The sequence below is a fragment of the Marmota flaviventris genome, chromosome 3 (genome assembly GCF_047511675.1).
Source record: "Marmota flaviventris isolate mMarFla1 chromosome 3, mMarFla1.hap1, whole genome shotgun sequence".
In the NCBI taxonomy this organism is placed as follows: Eukaryota; Metazoa; Chordata; class Mammalia; order Rodentia; family Sciuridae; genus Marmota; species Marmota flaviventris.
In genome coordinates this window covers 112,111,842-112,139,555 of record NC_092500.1, presented here as the reverse complement: position 1 = coordinate 112,139,555, position 27,714 = coordinate 112,111,842, and the positions used below count along the sequence as shown (strand labels likewise).

At 36.1% G+C, this 27,714-nt stretch overlaps 1 protein-coding gene across 9 annotated transcripts in view; it reads left to right on the top strand.

Annotated features, from left to right (window-relative positions):
* Positions 1–27,714, top strand: part of Rbpms (RNA binding protein, mRNA processing factor) — a 173,213-nt gene that overhangs the window by 54,513 nt on the left and 90,986 nt on the right. For all 9 annotated transcript variants that reach the window (XR_011707129.1, XM_071610248.1, XM_071610252.1 and 6 more), the window contains exons 2-4: positions 19,510–19,587; positions 22,338–22,376; positions 23,552–23,614. Coding sequence is in view for 8 of the 9 variants with exons in the window: in XM_071610248.1 (XP_071466349.1) it covers positions 19,510–19,587; positions 22,338–22,376; positions 23,552–23,614 (180 nt within the window). In the remaining variant the exon portion in view is untranslated. The remainder of the gene's footprint in view (positions 1–19,509; positions 19,588–22,337; positions 22,377–23,551; positions 23,615–27,714) is intronic.

The window sequence follows — 27,714 nt, the reverse complement described above, 5'->3', positions numbered from 1 at the left end:
CAAGCTTTTTTTGAACAGTTTGCCATGGAAAACAGAAAATAAAAAACTTTCAGTGCTCTTAAAGCATGAATATAGACATTAAATACAAGGAAATGAACATGATCTTCCTTTTCTGCCTTAGTGTCCCCTATTCTGATATCTTGAAGCAAATTCAATAATGTCCCCCTTCTCCCCTTCAGCTTTTAGTTTTCAAAATGGTCCTCTTCTCACTGCCTCCTTTTGCATGGAGACTGAAGCAAGCTCTGTCACCTCTACCTCACACAGGGAAGTTTGGCCTTGTGGTGATTGGCTGGAGGAGCATCACTGCTCAAATGATACTTGAGGCCAGACTCTAAATTTTCTGCTTTTCTTGGTCTGTTAGATATTTTGTCTTTGAGAGAGTATTTTTCCATGTTTTAGAAAGGATTCCTTCAGTGCCCAATTATACAGTTTTATGGGTAGGATTTGGTTTCAACAGAAAATCGTGAAAAATTACAATTTACTTTTAGTTACATTTCAAGTCAGCTAAGATGTCCTGTTTAGAAACAGGGCTCCAACCCTTTTTAAAGAATAGTTTATCTTTCTTTTAAACAAGTAGAGGTGTTACTGGGGAACACAGATGAAATACAGGTTGCTACATCAAAATAAAATAATACATGGTTTCCTTCTCCCAAATAATTTGCCTCTTAAAACGAAAGGATGGGAAGATGGAGGAAAATTTAGATTGCCACATCTAGACAGTTTTAAATCAAGGAGCACAGTGACTAGCCAGCTTTTAATATTTGTTTAAAAGTAGACTGACTGCTTTAAAAGCCCTGGAGGTAGAATAAGTAATCATTTGCAAGGTAGTTCCCAATAATTAATAATTAAACAATTCAGCATGAAATAGACTTGTTGGATGGACTTCTTTGGGCTTGGTATTTCCTGCCAGGTAGTTTCAGCCTGGTAGAAACACTGGATGATTTTATTCTCACCTCTGCTTTTACTCTTCGTACCCAGAATTGGACTTTGAGAAGGAAGGAGGGCACACCATGGAATAATAGTGTTATTCCATTTCTGGTAAGGGTCTGGAAGTACAAGCAGAACATCTTACATGCCCACATCTTTGTTGTTGACTGGGAGCCCCGGAGTGGTAAGCGAATGTCATAATACTTGAAGAGGTAAAAGTTGTCACATAAAATGCTGCATAATACTTCTGGAATGGCATGACTATGAAAAAAAAAAAGAATTTTAACAGCTGGCACAGTCTTGAATGACAACACAGGTAAATGTAGCAGTTAGTTTATTTGGTTTTATTTGATTTCCGATTGCCTGAAAGCATTTCTTAACATTAAAAAAAAAAAAAAAAAAAAAAAAAAAAAAAAAGACTGCTTTAAATACCCTGGAGGTAGACTAATCAATTATTTGTATACCCAGCCTTGGGTCTTGCACAGGCACTAGGTGCCACAGCAGAACAGCATTTCCTTTCTTTATATGACTTTATAGCAGAAGTAGCATTTCACACTTGAGGAACCCAGGTTTCTTGAAGTCTTCAGATTCACACTTAGCATCCCAGTGCCCTTGGACTCAGAAGATTTCTTTTTAATACTTCCCCAAACAAAAGATCTTTAAAATATGTCCTGTCCTTAACTTATTCCTTTTATAATAAACTTCATGTATAAAATGATGTTTATCAGGAATTACTTCAGCCATTGACACAGGTCTGTACTCACATGGGGCTTTGCTGACTAGGCAGGACTGAGTTGTCTTTCATTATTTAGTGGATGTTTTGATATAGGTCATGTGAAGATTGTCTGTCAAGCAAAACCAGAATGTTTTACACAGGAACTGAGTTGAGATTTTGATAAAGATTATTATCTTTCTTCTTTCAAACAGTTTTCTCTTTGGAATACCTCACATTATTTCAGGCTCTAGAAGTGTAAATAGGGCTAGTGTCTTTCAGGGAAAACTGCCATCTTACTGATGTATCCCAGCAGGAAACAATCTGTTTGTGATGGATACACTGCTAAGAATTGAGAACAAGTGAGAAACTGGAGATATTCGCACAGGCATATTTTATTTATGTAGACATTGAGCCCATTTTTTAAAAAATAAATTGCAAATTGTACAGACCTTTCTCATCTTCTAGAGAATGGTGAACAGTCAGCAATAATAGTATTATTCCAGGAATTGTCATTAGCTTGTTTCTTTTTCCATTATTATATTAGTCATAGTATTTCAAGCATGCTCAGAAAGGTGACATTTCCATAAATGGTAGTTTTTATGGAAATGGCAGATAAACATCATTAAACTAGAACATAGGATTCAAAATTCCTTGTCAAATGCTTTTCCTCTGTATTACTCTACCTTTCTGTTTTTCAAGATGCCTCCACATTTCTAAGATCAATATAAGATGTATTGCACAAGGTTCATGGACCATTAAACTTAAATAAGAGGCAGGCAATGATCAGAAATGCATTTTACATCATTAGTGTTTAGTTATGAAAAATATGTGTATATTGAGGAAAGTCAATGGTGACCAAAAACCAGGGTTCTTAAAGTCCAGGCTATGAGAGAACTGGAGGGAAGGAATGACTGATGTACAGAGATGATTGTACTGTGTGTTACCAGTTATGAGAAGGCATCCAAATTGTAATTAGCAAAATTTGCTAGATGTGATGGGAAGAAGAGGTTGAGAATCACTAGGTGGGAGTTAGGCATTCCTTGCTGGCATTTTATCGGCACACTAGATGCACATGATCATCATAACTGTATTTATTAGCTTCCCCACCTCTACCTACTCCAAGATTTAAAAAAAATACTGTTAGTACATAGGAATGAGCTTTCTCTCATTTCTTTTGGTTTGTAATATCTCTAATTCTGCTATCTTTGGCCTGTATGATTATAGCCTAGGTGGGGAAGAATGCCAAGTGGTCCTTAAGCCTCAAGTTCCTGCAAACTATTGAGTTTTTTATAGTCGTGTGTACTACATAGCATATACCAAGACAGCTAGCTTTACCATAGAACCATTTACATATCAGCAAAATAAACTGCCTTGAAGTATGGTTACTTAGTACAAGTGTCTTCCTTTCCTGAAAGTTCGCAAGAATTAGGTGTTAAGCTTTATTAGCAATCTGTCTTCATTTTGAATAACCATTGTATATTCCCCATGATCTTCATGCACATTAAAGTTCAGTCAACTACTCATGTATAATCTTGCTAGCATGCTATATGGACCTGGCAGCTAGTTACAATTACAGAATTTCAGGCCCCAGTAGATCTACTGAATCTAATGTTTATAAAATTCTGTATGATGATTGTGCACTCAAGTTTGAACAAATTGCAGCTCTTTACAAGTAGTAAGCTTTCATTAATCATTTCCTTTGGTTTGTGAATCTGCTGCTCAGATATTCTACTTTTCTTAAAAAAAAATGACAGACTTAGCTTCTTAGAAATTTAGGGAGTGTCTCAAAAGAATTATAGTTTAATTGCATTGTTTTCAGTAAAGAAAAATAATGGAAGTTCATGGTATCACAGATTTTGTGATTTCCACCTAAGTTAGTGCTGAAATACCTCATAAATTGCAAACTTGTTTCTCATCTGAAAGGATCTGATTCTTCTCTGCCTATACAAGATTTACTCTTGGTTTGGCTCAAAGATCCCTCTTCCAAGATGAAGCAGTGTCTCCCTAGGCCCAGTAACACTTGGAAGTAAGGAATTTTCCGGGACCAAAACTTAATCCCAGTGGGAATAGGTATAAATGAATGTTGCTTGTATGTTCTTTTTAAACTAGAAACCCTTCTGAATTTTTAGTCATGTGTTATATCAATGTTTTCCCAAATGTGCCTGGTCAAGAAAAACATCTTTGGTGCTTGTTAAAAAAATTGACTCCTTAACAAGACCCTAAGCAATTTAGCAAAACCCTGTCTTAAAATAAAAAGGGCTGGGGAGGGAGGCTGGGGTTGTGGCTCAGTGGTAGAATGCTCACCTAGCACGTGTGAGGCCCTGGGTTCGATCCTAAGTACCACATAAAAAATAAGCAAATAAAATAAAGGTATTGTGTCCAACTACAACTAAAAAATAAATATCTAAATAAATAAATAATAAATAGGGCTGGGGACATGGTTCAGTGGTTGAGCACCCCTGGGTTCAATCCCTGATTACTCCTCACCCCTCCCCCCCAAAAAGAAAATTTAGATTCCTAAGTTTCATCCCCAAATCCACTGATCAGAATTTCTGGGTTAGAGTCCCAGCAATCTGTGTTTTAGCAGACATCTAGAAAATTCTTGCAGTTACGTGCTCTTTCCTCTGGAATATTACTTTTCTAATTATTTTCTTCTTTCTTTCTTTTTTCTTTTTGACCTCACCATATTTTCTTCAACATATATCACCCTAAGCCCCAAGGAGTAATAAAGAGGCAACTCAGGATTATTAGTTGACTATTGAAAAATGGAAATGTGTACAACTAAATATTGCATAGTGTTGCCTGTCCACAACTTAAAGATACTCGATTAATTTATTTCATGCTTTTGTTGTTATTGTTGTTGTTTCTTTGAAGATGGCAAATGTTAAAGCACATTCTACATGTCAAGGAAATAAGATCTAAAAGAAATGGTGAAACATGGAATACATGAGGGTGTATTTGTGTGGGGGATCATCGGGAGGGATTATGTATGTGATTTGACATCTCTTATCCCACAACTACTTTTGTTCACATTTAATTATTTTATGTGCTTTAACCACAGAGATTATTATTGCCTTTATTTAGAGATTCATGCCTCCTTTTCCTTGTAATTAAATATCTCATATGTCATTCTTTCTGCATTTTATAGAAGGTAGCTGGCTCTTGGAAACAAATTATGTTGACTGCTAATTTAGGATGAGATTAATTCATAAGACTAAAAAGATGAATTATCAGATTCTTTAGGGTACTACTGTCTTACATATCGCTAAATATATTATTCACATACATAAATCATGATTAGTGTATCATCTGTAAATGTCAGATTCACAAGAAACTTAGATACCTAAAACTAGGTCCCTAATCCAAAGTTATAATATTATGTGAATAGGATACACTTCCTGATCTGAAGGAATTTCTAATTTAATTGGAAAGGAGTTAACTAAAGCCTGTAAAGCAATTAAAGAACAGGGTTAAGTCATAACAGATTTGCTCACTCAGTGCAGTGAGATTCAGAGGAGAAATAGGGAAAGAAAGAAGTGGAACAATGGGAAAAAGCTTCCTTGGAGAAGTAGAGTTTAATATGGGCTTTTAGATGGAGAATAGTGCCTTTTTTGGAAGCAAAAATTAACTATTAAAAGTCTTTTATTCCAAAGGTGCATTGTTACAACTTACCCAGTAGAGCCCAGGGAATTAATGGTGTATGGAATAGTGAAAGACCAACGCCTTGGCAATTTTATTTTGATGTAGTTGGTAGAAACTGATGCATGCTAGCAATGCTGATTGTGAGACTAGAAAAATGGTGATTTTGTTTTGTTTCTTAGTGCATTTCTAAAACAAGATGTATGTCTTTGTGTATTTATTTGATGTTCTCTTTTTTAATGTCTTTTGTCATCAAAGATGACATTGCAAATAAAATTGAAAATTTTTGATGAATGGTAATACTCTGCAGTGCAGATTAAGTTGTGGCAAAACATGATTTTTATACTAACCTTAAAGGGTCATCTGAAGATTGTGGGTCATTTGTCCAAGCTCTGCTTATATTTGCACAGTGTGAAAAGGGAAAACTATTAAAATTTTTTTCTTCATGGTACTAGGGATTGAACCCAGGTGTGGTTTACCATTTACCTACATTCCCAGCCCTTTTTAAAAATGCTGAGACTGACATCAAACTTTTCAATCCTCCTGCCTCAGTCTCTCAAATTGCTGGAATTATAGATATACACCACCACACCAGGGCAAGATTTAAGGTTAAGGATCCATTTTAATCTTTTATAGTACCTTTGATATAATTTTGGTTGGGGGAGGAGAGTATTGTGTGTGGTTTATGGTGTTAAACACACTAAAAAGATTTTTTTTTTTTTTAAATCATGGGTATTTTATTAGTATCTACATATGTGGTCTTTTAGATTTCTGATGAAATTTTTAAAATTCTATTTGATTTATATTATTTGGAAATTCTTCCACTAAGATCCAAATAAATCACAGTAACTTAGATGTCATCATTTGGAAGAGTGATTAAGAAGCTTTGGCACAGTGGAATTGTATGTCTGGGATGTTGGTTGTGTCTTTATTTGGTCATATTAGAACACAAACTCTTTGGCATTGTGAGAACTGTTTTGCCTGCACATGTCTTAGTCCAGGTTCTGGCCAGAGCTGAACTGGCACACAAGGTTCCAGAGATCACTGACAGGCCAGGTCATGTCCACTCTGAAAGATCCCTCATATGCCCTCAGGTTCCAACAATTTTGAGAATTTCTCATTTGGAAAAGAACAGTTTTGGCAATTGCTTGAGTGGTTTGAAATTCATAAATTGAAAAATATTAACCTGGTTTCTATAAAATTTTATGTTTTCTTTTTGTTCTTCACAAATAAATATATTACAAATACATATTCACATTGAACCTTGAAATGGAAGTCCAAATTTGTAATTATTCAAATTGTCTTTAGCTGGCTAAGTGAAACCTTGAATTTTAGAATTTGGGAAATTTATTTCTGTAATATTCTTTCTGTTTCTGTTAGCAAAAACTGCTACCAGATAGCAATTAAAGGTGGTCATATTTATTTTATTTATTTAACAAAATCTTGCATAATGCTTTACTCTGTTCCAGGCCCCTTTTGTGTGTGGGGGGGGGTGGGGGGTACTGGATTGAACCCAGGACCAGTCTACCTCTGAGCTATATTCTCCGCCCCCCCCCCCCCCTTTTTTATTTTGAGACAAGTTCTCGCTAAGTTACCCACGCTTTCCTCAAACTTGAAATCCTCCTGCCTCATCCTCCCATGTTGCTGGGATTACAGACGTGTGCCAACATGCTCGACTGCTAGACAGTTTTCTAAATACTTTATAAGTTTTTATTATTTGATCCTCTTCACTTATTTTTCCCATTTTGCAGATGAGGCAATTGAGACCTTAATTAGTTAATATCTTGTCTAAGACTGCAAAACTAATAGATGTTGGAGCTGGGCTCCAAACTCAGACTGGCCTCAGAGTTTGTGTGCTTATACACTATATATACTCTTCTAAATAATGCTTTCACAAAGGTAAAAAATAATAACAATATAAATTATTTAATCATGGCTACTAGGTCCAAGTGTCTGAGGAATTGGCTGCATATTGGTAGCTCTGGAGCCCATTTACCTTGTTTTACACTGGAAACTCTGCTAAAATTCTTTGAATTTGTGGCCTAAGATATCATTCTGTTTTAATTACTGCACAAACCAACTTAATAATTATACTTAAATGAATATGTAATGAAAAGTGAGTTAAGAGGTTCTCAGTGGCAAGACCCTAGTGTGTGTGTATGTGTGTGTGTGTGTGTGTATTTTTTTTTTTGTGTGTGTGTGTGTGGTGCTGGGGATGGAACCCAGAGCTTTGTGCATTCAAGGCAAGCACTCTGCCAACTGAGCTATATCCCTGGGCCCCCAGTATACTTTTAACAAAAACTTTCTTTCAGTATACCTTTGTAGTTGGAATGTAACCTGGAAATCAACTCTTTCATACCCAGAGAGCAATTAATACCTAAGCCCTCAAAAACTTTTCCTCCCATGTTTTTTATTGATGGATCATTGTTGTACATAATGGTAAGATTCATTGTTACTTACTCCAAACCACCTGTTTTAAAAGTAGAAATATGATTTACACTACTGGATGATTTTAATGGTCTTTTTCCATTATAGTCATTGAAAATTTACACAGTACTATGGAAACCCAGGTTCAGTGTTTCAACAGACTTTAAAAAAAATTTTAGATTTGAAAGCACATTAATATTAAGCACAGTAATCTAGGTTATATCTCACCATTTCCCCTCCATTTGTGATAAATCTTTTGTTTCCAGCATACACATGCATTTCTATTTGTAAGTCATCAAATCTCATACTATCTGTATCACTTTGCATAATTACTATATATAAGAAGTAATAAAATTAATATTGACGATACAAGTGATACATAAATAGAAATAATTACAGGTGGTTATCCGTTTGAACAAGTCTTCAGAGGAGTGTAGTTTCTGTAACAGGCTGGGGTATACAAATTTTGAATGTTTTCTGAAATTGGAAATTCTTAAAATCAGAAAAGCTAGGAGGTGATCTAAACTTAAAAAACAGAAGTTTGCTCTTTTTCTGGAAGTACTTATAAGTATTAGGCTAAGTGCTTCAAGTAAACTAGTTTGTGAATTAAAGGAAGTAGCTGACTTAAAAGAGAATATATTATAAAAATTTGCATTTTGGCCCTGTGGCATTTTATTTTTATTTTTATTTTTTTACTTTTATTTTTATGTGATGCTAAGGATTGAACCCAGTGCCTCATAAAAGCAAGGCAAGTGTTCTCCGGCTAAGCCACAACTCAGAGCCCCCCCATTCCCACCCCCCACCCCCATGGCATTTTAAATGCAAACAAATATTTGTTAAATGAATGTTCCTGTAAGAATTAATTTAGAAAAGAGAATGGATTCTTAGTAATGAACTCACCAAAGCACTGTTACTACAAAATGTAGCCTGCACATATATCTGCTCTGTGAACTTCCTTGGGCTTGACCTTCTTAGTCTTTTTCCTGGTATCAATCACAATGGAATTTTTTTTTTTAAAAAAGAGAGAGAGAGTGAGAGAATTTTAATATTTATTTTTTAGTTTTCGGCAGACACAACATCTTTGTTTGTATGTGGTGCTAAGGATCGAACCCAGGCCACACGCATGCCAGGCGAGCACGCTACCACTTGAGCCACATCCCCAGCCCCTCCTGGTACCAATCCAAGTATTTAAATTTATATTTTTGCTTTTTTGTTTTCTGTGTCATCTGAGGTGCTTGATCAAAAAGCTTTGGCACAACAGAGCTGCATACCTGCAATGTTGGTTGTGTCTTTATTTGATTGTATTAGAACACAGACTCTCACTGTGAGAACTGTTTTGCCACACATATCTTAATTGGAATGAAATATAGATAATTAATTACATAATTAATTAATTGTCTTCATTAGCTTTTTGTTCCTGTAAATAGAATACCAGACAAGAACAACTTAGAGGGGTAGAAGTTTATTTGGGGGTCATAGTTTCAGAGGTCTCACTCTGTAAGTGGCTTACTCCGTTGCTCTGGGCTGAACAGTTAGGCATCCCCATCATGGAGATTGCTTTGGCACATGAAAATGCATCTTGTTTTTGAATGTTGCAAACCATGTTAACATAAAATAACATTGTTTGAACTCTTACTATGAACCAAGCACTGAACTCACTATACATGTATCCACTTATTTAATTCTTGCAATAGCTGTAACAAGTTACCCCTAACCAAAACAACATTTATTCTTTCAGTTTCAGAGGGTCAGGAATTTAGGAATCATTAGATAGGTGGCCTAGCTTAGGGTCTCATAAAGTTGTAGTCAAGATATTTTTAGTGAAGGCTGAAGTCACCTGAAGACCTTACTGAGGCTCGGAAATCTGCTTCCAAGGTGGTGCTCCCACACAACTTTTAGACAGAGACCTCAATTATTTGTCATGTAGACCTCCCTATAGGGCTTCTTGGGTATAATTACATCCTCACAATCAGCTTCCCCCAGAGTATGTCATCTGGGAACAGCTTCTCAGGAAGCCACATGCTTTTTTGACCTAATCACAGAAGTCATACACTGTCATTTTTGCCATATTCTCCTCTTTGGCATTGAATCATCAAGGGAAGCCCACAGTGAAGGGAAGGGGAATAGGTTCTGCCTTTTGAATGGAGAAGTATCAAAGACTTTGGACACATTTTGAGATGAGGAAACTTAGAAATGGAAAGGTTAAGTGACCTGACCATGGTACATAGCAGACAGTGAGTTGCAAAATCAGGATTTGAACCCCTGTGCTCTTTGTGAACCCTTTTTTTTTTCCCCTCCTTCAAGTGCCTAGAGCACTTAACCTCTTAAATGCATATAAAAAAAAATCACAGTGATTTCTTAATACTCATTCATTTGCATCTGGATATTCTTAGGTTGTACAGGCCTTTCTTTTATGCCTCATTCCTAGTACTCAAGTTATAATTTTGGCTCATTAGTTCATTCAGTAGATATGATAGTAGTAGTGGTATCATAATCTGCCTGTATCCATTATCTCCCCTCTTTTAGATCCTTTAAGTGACTGGAAAGAACTCTGTATGCTGTCTGGGTTAGTTTTTTCTTTGTCATTTTAGAGAGATGGAATGACTTTTTCCTTTGAATAAAAATCACCCAAACTATGCAGCAGGAGAAAGGAAGAAAGATTTGGGAATTTTGTTAAGATAATTTTCATATTTTCTGCAAATCTTTCTTTTTGTTAATCCATGGGAAAGTTTGTTTTGTGGTGATCTTTTGACATCTTTTAGCTTCAGTGCACTCTATAGGATTAAAACCATAAGGGTAAGTACACCTCAGAGAATTGCAAAGTAAACTTCTGTTTACAAATACTGGATTAATACATATATTTAAATTTTCAATGTTTTAGCATTATAAGCAATGTATCTGAATGAACAATAAAATTCAGTGGGCCAACCAGAGTTAAAGTAGAGCAGACCACCTGAAAGTTGGTTCAGAGAACTGCAGGAAGCCAGTGTGAGGTATGAATCAGACCAGAGTTAAGGGATAAAGCTTGCCTTTATAAGGTACAATCTTATTTTGTGTTTGACAGCATTCAGTGACATTCCTAATAATGAGATTAAGTTCATAAGTGTATCTAGTTTTCTATGTAGATTAGTCCAAACCCAAATTTTCTGATTTGCCTCTGGTAATACTCACCTCCCTCTGTTTCTGATAGCACTAAGGGAATTCTTTAATAATGAGGTTACAGTGCTGACATGTATATTCATGTTTGCTCCCTAGAGTTGCTTAAAAACCTAGAAATTCTTAATTATTCTCTCCTCTTTTTAGATGAATAATGACCTGGTTGGGACCTGACTCCTATGAAGTCTTTTCAAATTGGGAAATTATGAAACCATCTGGATTAGGATGAGATAGGCTCCTCAAAGATCAAACAAAGGTGGCATGGTTTGCCCTGTTCTGCAGTGCTCAGGCCTTATGTATGTGAATTTATGGAACATGGTCCTTTCTCTTTTTTCCATACATGTTCCCATTAGTCTTTCCCCCCTGAGGATCAACCAATTAAATATCACTTAGAGAAACACTAGTATATTCCTCCAAACTTAGAGAGCCATACCCTATGGGTAATTATGTGGCTTTTTCTTTAGAAAGGAAGGAATAATTATCAAATTTAAAACAAACTTGAGAATCTCCAAGAACCGCATAGTGACCATTTTATGCTTGGTTAGTCAATCCTTGGTCCTTGTAGCAGCCTGACCCTTTGAATCAAAACAACTTCCCAGGTATGAAAGAGGAATAAGTATTTGAATCCAGTGGGTGGCCATTGTTGGGAAGAAGGAATCTGCTTCATCTTGAAGCCAGCACCTAGAACTTGACCAAAGGCCAGTCAGTTGTTTCTAAGCTGCAACCAGATTTAAATGCCTGGCAGACCATTTTAATGGTTGTGGTGATCTATTTTCATGGCAGTAAGACCTGAATGGAAAATCCTACTAAGCCAACAAAGCCTTCTTTGGAAATGAGATGACCAGCAGTCCTTGGGTAGGATTTAGCCCTGCAATGTGGTCTTCAGCTCATACTTACAAGATGAGCAAAGAATCAAATCCACTCATAATTTATTTTACATGAATAAAGTAATTTAACCAGTATACAAAAGATATAAGCAGGGCTCTGCCCCATCCCCACTCCCATCCCTGATTTTAAAACAACCCAGCTCAGCGGAATTTATGCTGTGCATGTATGTAGAGCTCTTAACTTCTCAGTCCTTGAAACTCAAGTTTATATTAGATGGTGTCTCAGAAGAGAGGTGACCATTCATTAGTTATTAAAGAGGAATTCATCTGTTCTAGTCTTAGTGGGAAGTTGGGTTATCACAAAGCAAAAATACTTGTTGGCTGACAACAGGATGGTTCTGTTCCTAGGGCCTTAGTTTTGAGTCATTAGCACACTTCTTAGGTTAGGTGTTTTGTTTGTTTGGTTGGTTTTTGGTACCAGAGATTGAACTCAGGGGCACTTGACCACTGAGCCACATCCCCAGCTCTATTTTGTATTTTATTTAGAGACAGGGTCTCACTGAATTGCTCAGCATCTCACTTTTGCTGAGGCTGGCTTTGAATTCACAATCCTCCTGCCTCCTTCTCCCAAGCCACTGGTATTACAGGCATATGCCACTGCACCAGTCTGTTAGGTTGTTCTTTTTTAGAGGTGAGTCTTAAGAAACACTGACTTGTGGGCTGGGGTTGTGGCTCATTGGTAAAGCGCTTACCTAGTACGTGTGAGGCACTGGGTTTGATTCTCAGCACCACATAAAAATAAATAAAAGTATTGTGTCCATCTACAACTAAAATATTTATATAAACAAACAAGCACTGACTTGTGGTCAGAATTAAAATGTGAAGCAAGTTATGTCCATGTTGCCTTTTGATAGCTCAAGGACAAACTTGTGTCCCTATGAGTCAAGGACAGGTAGAAAATTGAGATAATTTCTAAGAATAGATGTTGGATAGGAAGGAGCCAATGTTTATATTTTCAAAGGAGGAAGATACATTTAGGCTTGTGTTGAGTTGTTTTTGTTATTGTTTCTCTCATTTTTAAAGAAGCATATGCTAATAAATATATAAATGCCAAAATTATAAACACAAAGTAAAAGTTTTAATAATTCTACCTTTTTTCTACTATTAACATATAAGTAACTTGGGATATACTCCTTCACTGTCTTCTTTTTCCCCCTTGAGCATTGAGCATATACTAACTTACAAAAACACTAAAATAATTAAATTAGGAATATGGGCAATTGCTTTTGTAGTACTAGGAATTCAACCCAGGATCTTGCAAAGTTAGGCAAGTACTCTGATACTAGCTGCATCCCCAGTCCAGGACGATGAGCAATTTCTGATGTTTTCCTTTTCGCTTAATAATTATGAGCCCCGTCCCATGTTAATTTAGAAATCTAATCACCATTTTAAACGTTCAAGTTGATGATGAGTTTGTATATTTTTTAAAAAATTATTTGTTAGTTCACATGGACTTATAAGGATGTTTAAATTACCATGAATTGAAATGTGATTTTACTACTTATTATATATTGGTTACTGTCATTATAAATGGGTTAACATAGTCTTTGTTATCTATTTCTTTTTTATCTCTTTGTTTATGCCTTTATTTTTTCTCCCTTGATTCTGATTTCTTGTGGTCTTAATTTTCTTTTTCCTCTTCTAGATTTCTGTCTCTCAAAATATTATTTTTGTGCTGGAGAGGCTGAGGCAGGAAGATCATGAGTTCAACACCAGCAAAAGTGAGGTGCTAAGCAACTCAGTGAGACTCTGTCTCCATATAATATACAAAATAGGGCTGGGGATGTGGCTCAATGGTTGAGTGCCCCTGAGTGCAATCCCTGGTACCCCTCCCCCCACCAAAAAAAATACTAATCTCGTCTGCCTATTTGTCATAAGTTTTCATTTGATGTCATGGATGCCGCTTAACTAGGACATGTGGTTAATTCATCATGTTTGTCATGTCATCCCTAGAACTATTGACAAGCAAATACTTACATCTCCCATGGCTATGCATTGACATTCTGTAGATTTCTAAATCAGCCAGGATTGTACACTTTGTGCCTAGGACTGCTTCACCATACAAAAAAAGAACCTTTACACTCTAAAACTCCCTGAGAAAAATTTTAGCTGTGGATCCACTTGTATTTCTAAAAGAATGATTCAAATATACAGCACCTTTGAAAGCTGCTTTTAGAGTCCACATTTGTATGAATGTGATAAATTGAGAGAAAGTTTGCAGAGGGATAGGTGGACAGACATACCACCATGGGTTTTACTCATTGGAAGGTTCATGGGTCTTTAGAAAGTAAGAAATTGCTTCCTTCCGTAGCCAGATATGATCTGTGAAATCTTTTTATGAACAACTAAAACCAACTTGAGTATTATGGCACATACCTGAAATACCAGCAACACAGGAGGCTAAGGCAGGAGGATGACAAGTTTGAGGCCAGCCTAGACAACTTATTGAGACCTTGTATAAAAATAAAAAATGAAAAATGGGTATATACTTCAGTGGTAGAGTGTCCCTGTGTTCAATTATCTGTACCAAAAAAAGAAAGAAAAAGAAAAACTACTAAACTAAAGCATACACAGGAAACATCCACAATCTTTGGACACTGTTCATCAGATGTGACCACTGGTTGAAAAGTATGTGTGATAATTCTGTGCTGTGTACTGAAGTTAAGCATTCTGCCTGCTCCCCTTTAATGTCTAGATTTCCAACAAGATAAGCATGTTCTTTGTTAAAGACAGGGCCTTTTCCATTTCATGGTCTGTTTTTGGCCTTTCTATCCAGGAAAACTCAAGATGGACAAACAACTTTCCTTATTGCATTAAAGCCTGTTAAATGAGAAGTCAATTATGGAAATGTGACTTGTCTTTCCTGGTGAGCTGACAATCACATTTAATAACTGTGGCCTCTGCAGTAATGCTAGATAATGACTGAACCAAAACTCCCTTGTTCTTATGTCCAGCACAAGACAATTAAAAATCGATTCCCCATGAAGTAAATAATGTTAAATGAATTTTATTGCTAATCACATCATTATCTAGGGCAGCCCTTAGTTTACCAGCAGAAAATGGCAAAAATGAAACTGGAGGTACATCCACAAAATCCATTAGAGTCCCTTTGGGATATAGCTGTCAGCAGCTTCAGCTCTTGAACTTCTATGAGGCATGCTGTGTCCTTGACCAAGAAATGTGTTCTCCCATGTGTTTTATAAAGTAAATATCTGCAATGCTAAAGGCATAGTGCCAGGCACATCTGTGTCCATAGACATTGCTGTCCTAGATAATGATTTGACCAGCAACAAAGTTCATTTAGCATTATCTATTTCAGGGTGAACAGATTTTCAGTATGACACTTTTAGATCACTCTTTGGGTTCTAATTAGTTACTTTGTGACTGAGCTGATAAACTTTCTGTTACTACAGATGATCACATCCATATTCAGTTTCCTTTAGTGATGGCAAGTTCTCTGCAAGCAAGAATCCTATCTTCGTGATTTCCATAGACTTAGAAAAATCAAAGCTCAGAATTGCATTAGTAGGTAGTCACTCAGATCAAAAGTGGTGGTAAGAGTAAGGAAGTGAGGGGCTGGGGTTGTGGCTCAGCACTTGCCTAGCATGTGTAAGGCACTGGGTTCAATCCTCAACACCACATAAAATAAACAAACAAACAAATAAATAAATGTGTTGGGCCCAATTACAACTAAAATAAATAAATAAATGATTATAGAAGTGAGAAATGTTTTCAAATATCCCTGTGACTCTATACACCAGTTGCCATAGAAAAACAAATGAGATATTTAAGAATTATCTTTCCCATTCTTTTTTAAAACCTGATTGTTTCCTAGTCTGAGACTATCTAGAAAGGATTCCAAGTACATTATGACTTGGATTTAAGTAACCTTTAGTTGGACTCAAATACATAATCTGAATATTTGAGAATTATTTCCCCTTGTCAGTTTAGCTGTTCTGTCGGAGGAGGGAATATTCTTAATGTGATGATAATTCTGACAGGTTCCTAAGACAGTAGTGAACTTGGTTAGAGTCTAAGAAATGTAGGTTTTGTCCATGTTTAAATGAAATGCAAACCTTTTTAGTTGTTTCCAATGTGATAAAGTAGTGTTGGCTTTAAGCCTCTTGGGTGTCCACTATAGTTGATTTACAAACTTAGGCTTACCAGGAGTCTCACACACACACCCACCCCTCCTGCCCCCTTCTCAAAGGTACAACAATTTTTTCTTTTTCCTTTCCTTCCTTTTGTACTGGGGATTGGACCCAGGGGGTGGGTACTGTACCATTGAGCTTCATTTCCAGTTTTTTCTTTCTTTCTTTTTTTTTAAACAGGGTCTTGCTAAGTTGCCTTGAATTTACAATCCTTCTATTTCCACCTTTCAGAGTTGCTGGGCTTACAGGCCTGTGTCACCATGCCTGGGGAGTAGTAGTTTTTTATTGAGACTTTAGGATAAAAACTTTCACATCTCATTCTAGAATATTTATATAAGAAAATTTTCTCCATAAACTTTACAATTTATATTGATAAAAATGTTGACTTTTTTTTTTTTTTGCTGGTTTCCTCAGGAAATAAAATCAAGGCAGTTCTAAACCTAACAAAATAAACTTACAATATCTTATGCATGTTTATTAAAAATAGAAACCATGAATAAGCCAATAAAAACTATTAAAATCACGATTCTACTACTCAGGGCTAAGCCATATAAACACTTATATATCATAAAAAGCATTTTCCCCCTCTCCAAATACATATGTCAGCTGCTTTGCAGAATAGAGTTGAACTATATGTACTTTTTACTTGAGCATATTTTTATTGGATGAAAAATATTCTATCATACAACATAAGAAACTTTTATTGATAATCCCCTGATTTCTAGAGAACTTTTTTTTTTAGAATAATGTTATAAATGGTAGTTCATTTACTAGGCAAACTCCTCAGGTCCTAATTGATACCTGCCACATACCTCAGCTAAGCTTCTCAACAAATGGTGCCCCAGCATTTAGAATACGGGATTTGCTTATCATGTTACTTCTGTTCAAATCTCTGTAATCTAGGCAGTACCTGGCAACATCAGGAAGGTAGTAGACACTCTGCAGAATCTGAATGAATGGGAGGTGGGAATCCCTATCTGTCCTGGCTTTTCTGATTGGAACAGCCAAATTGAACAGATGGTGGGCACACTGTATAGCAAGATTCCCTCATGGTCGGTATCCTTTGCATTTGTCAGCTTTAGCAACCTTGATATAAAGACTCTTCCCAGGACCTTTCTTTATCTGTGTCAAAGATATCGAGAGAAGGAAGGCAAACTATATGAAAAACTTGGAACAATGAGTTGATATGTATAGTCTCTTCTACCCAACAACAGCAAAACACATATCTGTTTTAAGTGCACATGAAACAGTAATTTTTGATGTTTTTGATACTGAGGATTTAATCCAGGGATCCTTTACCACTGAGCTACATTCCCAGGTCCCCCCCCCCCCTTTTTTTTTTAAAGAGAGAGAGAGAGAGAATGAATTTTTAATATTTATTTTTTTGGTTTTCGGCGGTCACAACATATTTGTTTGTATGTGGTGCTGAGGATCGAACCTGGGCTGCATGCATGCCAGGCGAGCGCGCTACCGCTTGAGCCACATCCCCAGCTCCCTTTTTAAATTTAATTTAATATTTTAGTTTTGAGACAGGGTCTTGCTAGTTTGTCCAGGCTGGCCTTGAGCTTGCTTAAGCTGGCCTTGAATCTGAGTTTATACCTACCATATATACCCATTCTGCTTCTAGGTATTTATACAAAAATGATGTATACAAAGCTGGGGATATAGCTCAGTTGGTAGAGTGCTTGCCTTACATGCACAAGCCCTGGATTCAATTCCCAGCACCAAAAAAAAAAAAAAAAAAAAAAAAGATGTATACATCCATATGAAGACTTGTATGTGAATACTGATAGCCATTTTATTTACAAAAGCCAAAAAGAAATTGAATGTCAACAGGTACATAGATAAACTGTGATATCCATATAACGGAATACCACTCAGTGACAAAGGAACAGACTTGGATACATTTGACAACATGGATGGGTGAAAGAATCCAGACAATGGGTACATAGTCTGTGGTGCCATTCATGTAAACTTTCAGAACATACATAGTAATCTTCAGCATCAGAAACCAGATTAGTGCTTGCCTAAGAATGGGAGATGGTGGGCCAAGCTGGGAAGAAGGATTAAAGGGATGTGAGACAACTCTTGGTAGTGTATTAATTGTGATGGTTTCTCAGGTTATATGTGTCAAAACTTAAATTGTATACTTTCAAGATGTATATAGTTCATTGTATATCAATTATGTAAAAATATCTGCTTGAAATATAAATAATAAATTAGAATTCTGGCACTGTTGTATCATAATAGTGTTTATTAAATACCTGTATACAAATGACCTGACATTTTGTTGTATACTATTCTAGGTTAATAAAAGGGTCTTGCTTGCTAGTTTGTGCTTCTGTACAATCAGAATCAGTAGAAAGTGTCAGAAACCTAGGAAATGTTCTATTTCTCACCGAGGAAAAATCTTTTATATTTATGCGTGGTTAACAGTTGAGCATTGAATTTTTCTTTAAGTAGCGAAGTGATAGATAACCTAATGAAGAACTTAATCATATTGTATTACCTGGGTAGAATAAAAAATGGGGATATTCAATGGCTATTCCTTGCCTACTGAATCAAGATCAGTTTCCTAGGCTTTTGATATGCCCTGTGGTTTGACCTAAGTTTCTACCCAACAACAGCAAACACATATCTGTTTTAAGTACACATGAAACAGTAATTTTTGTTGTAGATCATGAAAAAGTTACAAATTCCTATTCAGTTTTGGCCCACCCTGCCCGCAGAACACAGTGTACTGTCCCCCACATCATTACCTTGGTTAATACTTTTTCTGCCTGTGATTCTTACCCACCCTCACCTCACCTTTGTCTCCATCTGGTTAAAATCCTACCAGTGCTTTAAGTTCACATTCAGATGCTAATATGCTTTCTCATTCTCAGTGTCATTTATGTTCTGTATGTTGGTGGACACTAAGCACATAGTTTGTACTGGGCGCCTTGAACCATGCATATTTATATATATGTCTTGAATGAGTTTTGTCAACAGCACCTAGTGGTTACCTTGTACGTAGTAGACATACATGCTGGTGGTACCATAGAAGAATACATTGGGAATAGAACGGAGCAGATGCAAAATTACACACTGTAGCTACTACTTGGATGTGTTTGACGTATTTATTGTACTTTTATATTTCTTAAAATTATTGTAATTAACATCATTGAGGGAAGCAGTAACAGGAAAAGCAGGAGAAATAAATTGTTTCAGGTTTTAGTTTTGAAGCTCCTTATGTGGTCATATGGTTAGAGCACAGGAGTGGTAGATTTACCGTACTCATTTTGTATTTTTCTTAAGCTAGTACTTAAATTATAAGGAAACACAAACTTCCTTCTCTGATTTTAGAACTGGGAAGTAGTTGGTTGGAGAATGGGAAGTCAATTTATAATTTTAAATCAGCTAGATATAATTCATTGAGAAATCCAAGTAGAAATAACTATAAGAGCTTAATGGCATCTCCACATTACAGTATTCATTGTATCATGGAAAGAGCATGGATTTGGTAGGAGCCATGAATAATTGGGGAAATATTTTTGAAATTTCAGGTGACAGCTATCTTGTGGCTTGTGTCCACACCTTTACTCACTTCTTAAATTTATTTTTCTAGGTTCGGACCCTATTTGTCAGTGGTCTCCCTCTGGATATCAAACCTCGGGAGCTCTATCTGCTTTTCAGACCATTTAAGGTACCTTTTATATCTTTCAGAAATTGTAGAAGGATACAAAAAGGCTGTGTTTTCCATGCTTTGTGGGGGCTTTTTGGAGGAAGAAAAAATGTTTGAGAGAGCACCTTGTAAAGAGATGTTTTCAAAAAGGTTAATGAGTAAAAGAAAGTTAACAACTGAGTTTTAATGCACAGTCTCACCTAGGAAGATAGACTGAAACTGCCTTTTGGCCTCCCAACAACTCATCTAGCTAGAGAGGTCTCTTACTGATGTGAATATGCATCTGGTCCCAGGGGTCTCTATTCCGTGTAATCTCCCCTGTTTGTTCTACTCCAATTGAGGCTAACTATAGACAATGAAAAGGTTACAAATTACATACTACCTATTTATATTTCAAATGCAATAAGGTAAATCAAATCCTGTCAGTTGCTTCCTTATTAGTTAGAATAGTATTCTTGATAAGGAGACATTTAAAAATAGTCTTTTTTGAACACTATTATTTTTTCCCTGGCAAAAGTTCTACATTTCAAACAAAATTTTGTAGAAAGCTGTGTATAAATTAAGAGGAATCTTCCTCTGTGTTTAGTGAAATATTTAATGCAATCACCTGTCCTTCCTGACTGTGGAAATAAAGTTACTTTAGAGATATTTAACATTACTGGGAATGAAAACTTAATAGGAAATTGGGCTAAAGTTGAAATAACCATGCTGGCTTTTGGAGGATAGGAGGAAACTAGAACTTATCAGAATATGGGCCTTGAAGGCTTCATGATCTCAGGGCCTATGTCCAGGAGCTCTGAGCTGGTCATTGTGGATATGTCAGCTACAACACCTGTCTGGGGTCACCCTTATGGTTAGGTGATAGACAGTCTTGGTTTCTGATTAAAGATCCATCCAGATTGAGGCAGGACATGTTGGACAGGATTCAGCTTAGTAGGAAAGATTAGAGTCTAGGTTGTATGCCAAGAAGACACCATGTAGTGGTAGACCTCACTGCATTCTCATAGCCAACTGCAGAATGAAGTAGTAATGATGACAGCACAGAGGGAAACAGGAAGGGTAATCCAAGACTGGCTAATAGGAAATGGGAAAGGAGAAGAAGGTATTATGAAGAGAGTGCCAACTTTATGGAATTCACAGAGTTTCATATACAGAATCACAGCTGTATAAAAAGAGCCATTTCTGTGACTTTTTAAGCTAGTTGATCTTTTTTTTTTAAAAAAAAATTATTTTTTAGCTTTAGGTGGACACAATATCTTTATTTTATTTTTTTTTTAATGTGGTGCTGAGGATCGAACCCAGTGCCTCATGCATGCCAGGCGAGTGCACTACTACTTGAGCCATATCCTCAGCCCCTAGTTGATCTTAACCGACAAAATATTGTTATGTTTGTATGTATAAGAGGAAGATTTGGCCAACAAAGCCCTTAGATGTATTATTATCTCATTTCATTATTACCACAGTTCCTTAAGGTGGCTTAGCCCCATTGTTTCAAATGATGAAAATGAAACTTGGAACAGTTGACTATATATTATGCTCAAGTTTGCACACATAATAAATGGCAGGACCAAAGAGGCAGGCATTTGACTGCCATTCCTGTTTTAAACTATGATATTATACAGTTCTTTGTGGTTTCAGAGCATGGTATTTCCCTGCCAGTGATGTTTTACTTGAATGAAATATCCATTTGTCCTTTGCCTCTGAGACCTTGGGACTGTTTAAGCCTCCAGGTTTTTTAGGAGAGAGAGCCTACCTTGAAAAAAGAAAGAGGCAGGACTATGAATCATGACCTCTTTGTCCAGAAGAGCTCAAGGCCTGGGAGGTAGAATGTTTATAGTAGCTAATTGGTAACCAAGTTTTGTGCTGGAAAGATGTGAGGATGAATCAATCCTAAAATCCTGTCCAAAAACCCCAATGCTAAAGTTAGGACCTTGGTACATTACTAACAACCCTCTTTTAATTAAAGTCCCTGGAGGCTGACCCTAGTCTACAAATCTGTCTTTGTACTGATATGTGTAGTGGTCAATCATGTCAAGTGGTGTTTTTTTCTGTCATCCATCAGAGAAAGCCACTAGCCATTGATTATTTCCAGAAATGAACACACTTTCTTACTCTTATCCTGAGGAACTAGTTGGGGGAAGGGAGAAGAGAGGTAGTGGAAAAGTTAGGGGATGTTTCCATCTTCCTTAGGAATGAGCTGGAATAGAAACCCCAGAGGGAGGTTTTGCATGTCCCAGCATTATGGAAACCAGCTACTTCATTAACTAAGCAGAATTCAACAAAATGCAGTATCACTGTCTGTTCAGCCTTTTCTGGTCGTCTGAGGTTTTGATCAATAAATTGTATGCTTAAGCGTTTCATTATTATTATTTTATTAGCAAATGTATGACCAAATTAAACATGCTCTAACCTTATTATTAAATTTACTCTCTTCCCTCTCCTAGTTTTATGAAATCCCTATCCTTACCGAGTCTAAGAAGACAAAGATCTGTTGTTGACAAACATTCCCATTACCCTATATTGCATAATTTCATGGAAAAAATAGAAAAGAGAAAAACATAGATAACTACATGATTTCTTTTGGGCCCCAAGTAATAAAATAGGGGTGTGTGGGGTTATGTGTCTGTAATTTGCTTTCCCAACTAACTTGGGAGGCATTTGTGCAAAAAGCTAGATAGTCATAGAGGGTCATGTTTACTAGCTAGGTGGTATTACATTCTCCCCATCCCATATTCATTTTGAGGGCTAAACTTGGTTCTTCTTATTTCCAGGGCTATGAGGGCTCTCTTATAAAGCTTACATCTAAGCAGGTAAGAATTTCAATGGGGTTTAACACTCTTTTTTAATTCCAGTTAGGATTTGATTTTTTGTTGTGGTTACTATTGCTTTAAAATTAAGGGTGAGCTCTATTAGGATTAGCGTAGGAAGATAATGTGTAGTTCTATAGTCTTCTAGCTAGGATATTTGGGATTGTCCCAAAATATGGCAAAAATGATGCCTCCAACATAGTTATATTAAGGCTGATTTGTATGTTCAAATAAAATGATTAAATATCAACCAAATTCACTTGTACTCCCAATTCTTTTCCATTTCTTTTAAGAGGTTAAATGGGTAAACTTTTACAAGTGATATGAATATCCGATGGTGAAGAATCATGCTGTTCCTCAAACCCGTAATAACTCAGGCAGAGTCCCTAATTGAGAACGGAGCACAGAAGATACAGAATGGAGCTGGTATTCAGTGGCCTGGCAGTTCCTACAAATTTCTTGGAGATTAGCTATATGCTTGCTTGCTTGGTTGCTTGCTTTCTCTTTTTTAAGCCAAATACTTGGCATACTTGTCTCTCAATCACTTTTGTCTCTCTGGTTCATCTGAAATAAGCTACATTGCATGTAACTTGCTTGGCTGTTAAAATAGAGTCCAAAGGGATTATGGCTCCCACATACAGTGTGGTTTATGCCTATAATACAGGATTTTTTTTTTTTTTTGAAGGCATCCCTAGGGATTTGAGATAGACATGCATGCTCACTTTGTAATTTTGGTCATGCAGTAAGAGTATAGGGCTTAACCACTGTGTCGTTGGTGGTAATTCTATTCTCTTTCCATTTTAAAAGATGAAGAAACTGAAATAGTGAATTCAATTTAAGAAAGTAGAGCCTCTTCAACTCCAAATTGTCTGTATCCCTTTATTTACTCCTGCTCATCATCCAATCACCTCTAAGGTTTTTAGTTTAGTTTTGTTTTTTAATGATTCTCTAAATCCCCAGCTGTGCTCTTGAAGAACCACCATTACTGACCATCCCTTTGATTCATGTTAGAAATGTGGCTATACCACTGAGTCATGATTCTTTGGGTCTTATTCTTACTTCTACCTGTCGTTTGTGGTCATTTCTTTATCTTAGCTTTTCAATTGACATCAACCTTGACCCCAGAAAAAGATATTACCTGACTTTTTTTCTTTGTATTTCTCTTTCTTTTTCCTCAGCCTGTAGGTTTTGTCAGCTTTGACAGTCGCTCTGAAGCAGAAGCTGCAAAGAATGCTTTGAATGTAAGTATATGCTAATGTTATAATCATAGCGGTTTCCTTAGAGGTGGTGGGAAGTTAATAAAACTTCTTTGGATTGGAAATTAAAGGGAAGGCAAACTGCTCAATATAACATGGAGAGATTCCTTTATGTAATGAGTCCTCTAAAGAATTTTCTCAATGAATTGTGATCAGATGTGCAAGGGTCATCATTATACCCTAAACGTCTATGTCAAAAAGAGATCAGAATCTTGATTTTTTTTTTTTAATATTATGAGGTTTCCCTTTTAGGTATGTGACTTCTGTTGTTATTTAAAAAACAAATCACAGTCTTTATTTTGAAAAAAAATTTATATCTAAGACTTGCCCAAAAGACATTTTGCATAAAATGTTAGTCATTTGTATTGAGTAAAGATACCGTACACATTTGGTTTGTAGGCATCTTGTTTGCCATATGTTTTGTAGCTTTTACCAGCATTGTTTTAGAAAACATTTCCTTTCTTTGGTATTTTGAAAAGCAAAACAGCTTATGGGAGCTCTGCCAAGAAAAGGTGGAAAGAAGCAGAATTTACTTTCAGTTGTTGAAGTCTGGTCCTAAAGTGAGGAGCCTCAGGTCTGGCTCCAGCATGTTCCAGGCAGTTGACCTAAGGAGGTATGAATTAAGTGTAGATGAAAGCAGTAGAGCATACAGGGTGCTTCCTAAAAGGCAAGTGAGTACTCTACTGGTTACAATAGAAGTACCATTCTTAGGCTTCTGAAAACTTGGGACTGCTCTCTGTAATGTTATAGTACTTGCAGATGCTCCCACCAGCTGCTTCTCTGAGCAGACCACGGGAAGAGGGTAGCTTGGATACCTGATATGATACTTTGATGACTTAGAGGCCCAAGGGAAAGCCTTTATGTGAGTCTGTTTACTCAGCATAATAGCTATTGTGTTTTTTTACTTTGAAAAAAAAAAATGTGTACTCTCAAAAGAAACAGATTATTTTTCATGTAAAGCACTCAGGAATGTTTTAGGATTCCAGAATCTTTTTGGATAGATGACCTTTAATCAGAATAACTGCCTTGGTAGAGCACATGCCTAGCATGTGTGAAGCTTTGGGTTCAATCCCCAGCTCTGCAAAAGTGTGTGTGTGAGGTGCACATTTTGTGATTTATGCAGTGTTTTCCTTTATTCTAACCAGGTGAGCATCTTTCTAAATGCAGAAATATTTTTTTTCATTATTCTCATAAAGGAAGTAACAGTAGTTGAATCCCCATCATAGAATTGGCTCCCCTTGCCTTGCTTTATTTTTGGTGTGTGTATAAAGATAGGCTTTTGCAGTGACCTGTCATCTATAAAGGCAACAGTCCCTCATTTCCTTAAGGGGTAAATTGATTTTTTAAAAATAGATAACTGAAGTTTATTGTTTTAATGTTTAAATGATAATAGAATAAAACCATGTTTCCTTCCTTGCCATGCTAAATTGAATACAACAAACATAATTACCATCTTTTCTTGGTGCTTGAGGGTTATCATCAGAAATAGAGGTGTTAAAGCTGGTTTGCCCCTAGGCCAGTGGCTCCAGATCCCTGCTTTACTGGTCCTCAGTTTTGGTTATAGGTTATTTTTCTCAGCTCTCTCTTCTCCTTGGTAGCAAACTTTATAATTACCAGTGTACTGTCCCCTAATCTTTAATACTACTTGGGAAGAACCTGAAATAAAATAGGTCTGGTTCTGTTTTGAGTCTAAGGGGAGGTCCTCATATTTACCTGTATTGTAATGAGCTCAGGCTTTCAGCTTCTTAGGATAGACTGTGCATATTGGGTATTTACTGAGTTCCTGGCCAAACTGTTTCTTGACATCATAAAACTTTTATGTGTGATTTATTTGTGGTCTTGTGTGCCTTAGAAATCCCTTCAATGTTATAGTCTTTTCCCAAAATGACTGATTTTTAAACCATTTATTTTCTGCCATTTTCAGACTGTGCTTTAATCAGTGTGATCATCTTTTGGAAAGACATGTAGGTTAGATTAAGTGGCAATACTGAATTTTTATTAGGGGGTTACACAAACATATACTTCCCTTTAGGTTATCCATAATCTCATTAATCCACATGATTGGAAACCTCACCTATTCTTTAACTTGACAGCAAAATATCTGACCCATTCATAATGTGACACATACGTAATTTCCATAGTCAGTTCTTTAATTTCCATGCTAATGAAAGAGGAAACTGATAATCTAAAGAACCCTATTATATTTTTAATTTGTTTATAATTTTGAAAGGCAAATCAAATACAGTAACATCTGAAGTTAGCCAGTATAGTAAAAAAATTCTGGTTTGTGGAGATTTTAAAAAGAAAGAGGAAGAAGAGCAGATGTAAGGATAAAGACCCTGAGCAGATGTGGGACTACACCGCCTGGATATTTTTGGCAACTGGCAGGACTCCTTAATTGCCATTGTTGCCCAGTAGAAATCTTGTTTTAACAAATAAGAATGATTTGTAGGTAACACTTCAGATTAGCAGAGTTAAGTTTGATTGCTACTTATAGTAGCTCTATAACAGTGGTATTGGAAATTGCTCATCTAAAGTACTTAAATTGTGGATTCTTTATATACATGTCATTCGTTTGATCTCTCTCCTTCCCTATTGTTATTAAGTAGATATTACCTTGGACTCTACTATAAATTGTTATATCAGAACTAGAGAAGTCTGATATAATCAAACTATATACATGACTACATATTACCTTTATAACTATACATTGCTTAGGCTAGTAAGTAGTTTGCCTTGCTCTCAATTATACTCATTGTTCTAAGTGATCTTTAATTTCTGTTTTAACAAAAAAAAACTTTATTGAGATACAATTCACACATATAAAGTTAAAATTCAGTGGTTTTGTTGTATTTTTTTGTTCTTTAAAAAATTTTTAATATACTTTTATTTGTTCTAATTAGTTATACGTGACAATAGAATACTTTTTTTTTTTGGCAGTCTTAGGGATTGAACCTAGGGCCCTGTGCATGCAAGACAAGCACTCTGCCAACTGAGCTATATCCCCAGCCCAGTAGAATGCATTTGACACATCCTACATAAATGGAGTATAACTTCTTTTTTGTCTGGTTATACATGATATAGAGTTACTCAGGTCATGTAATCATATATGCACACAGGGTAATAATGTCCAATTCTGTTGTATTTTTTAATTGTAAAAATTAGCCATTGTAACAATTTCAATGTGTACAAATGCATGTGCACCATATTGTGTGATCATCACTATGTATTTCTAAAACATTTTCATTAACCCAAGCAGAACATCATAGCCATCAAATAGTATCTCTCATTCTCCCTTCCCCCAAGTCCCTGGTAACGTCTGATCTACTTTATGTCTCTATGAATCTGTCTATTCTAAATATTGAAATATTTATCCTATTGTTTCTGGCTTTTTCTTTGAATATTCACTATGATGGTTGTACATGTGTAGCATTAATCATAATGTTCTGTCTTTCTACAACGGAATAATCCATTGTATAGATGTAAATATTTTGTCTATTCATTTGTCTATTGATGGCCAGTTTTTCTACCTTTTGACTATTGTGTTACTGCAGTGAATATTGGCATATAACTATCTTGAGTCTCTCTTTTCAGTTCTTTTTGGGCATATATCTACAGGTGGAATTTTTGGGTCATATAGTAATTGTATCTTTCTTTATTAAGTGTATATATTTTTAAATTTTTTACTTGTTCTGAAGTTATACATGAGAGCAGAATATATTTTGACATATTATACATACATGGAATATAACTTCCCATTCTTGTAGTTGTACATGATGTGGAGTTAACACTGGTTCTATATCATGTGAACATAGGAAAGTTATGTCCGATTCATTCTACTGTCTTGTCTACTCCCATCCTTTCTCCCTTCCCTTCATTCCTCTTTTTCTAATCCAATGCACTTTTTTCTCTTCCCCACCCTCCTGTGCTGTCAGTTAGCATCCACATATCAGAGAGAATATTCAGCCTTTGGTTTTTGGGGGGATTGGCTTATTTCATTTAGCTTGATAGTCTCCAGTTCTGTCCATTTACTGGCAAATGCCATAATTTCATTTCTCTTTATGGCTGAGTAGTTTTCCATTGTG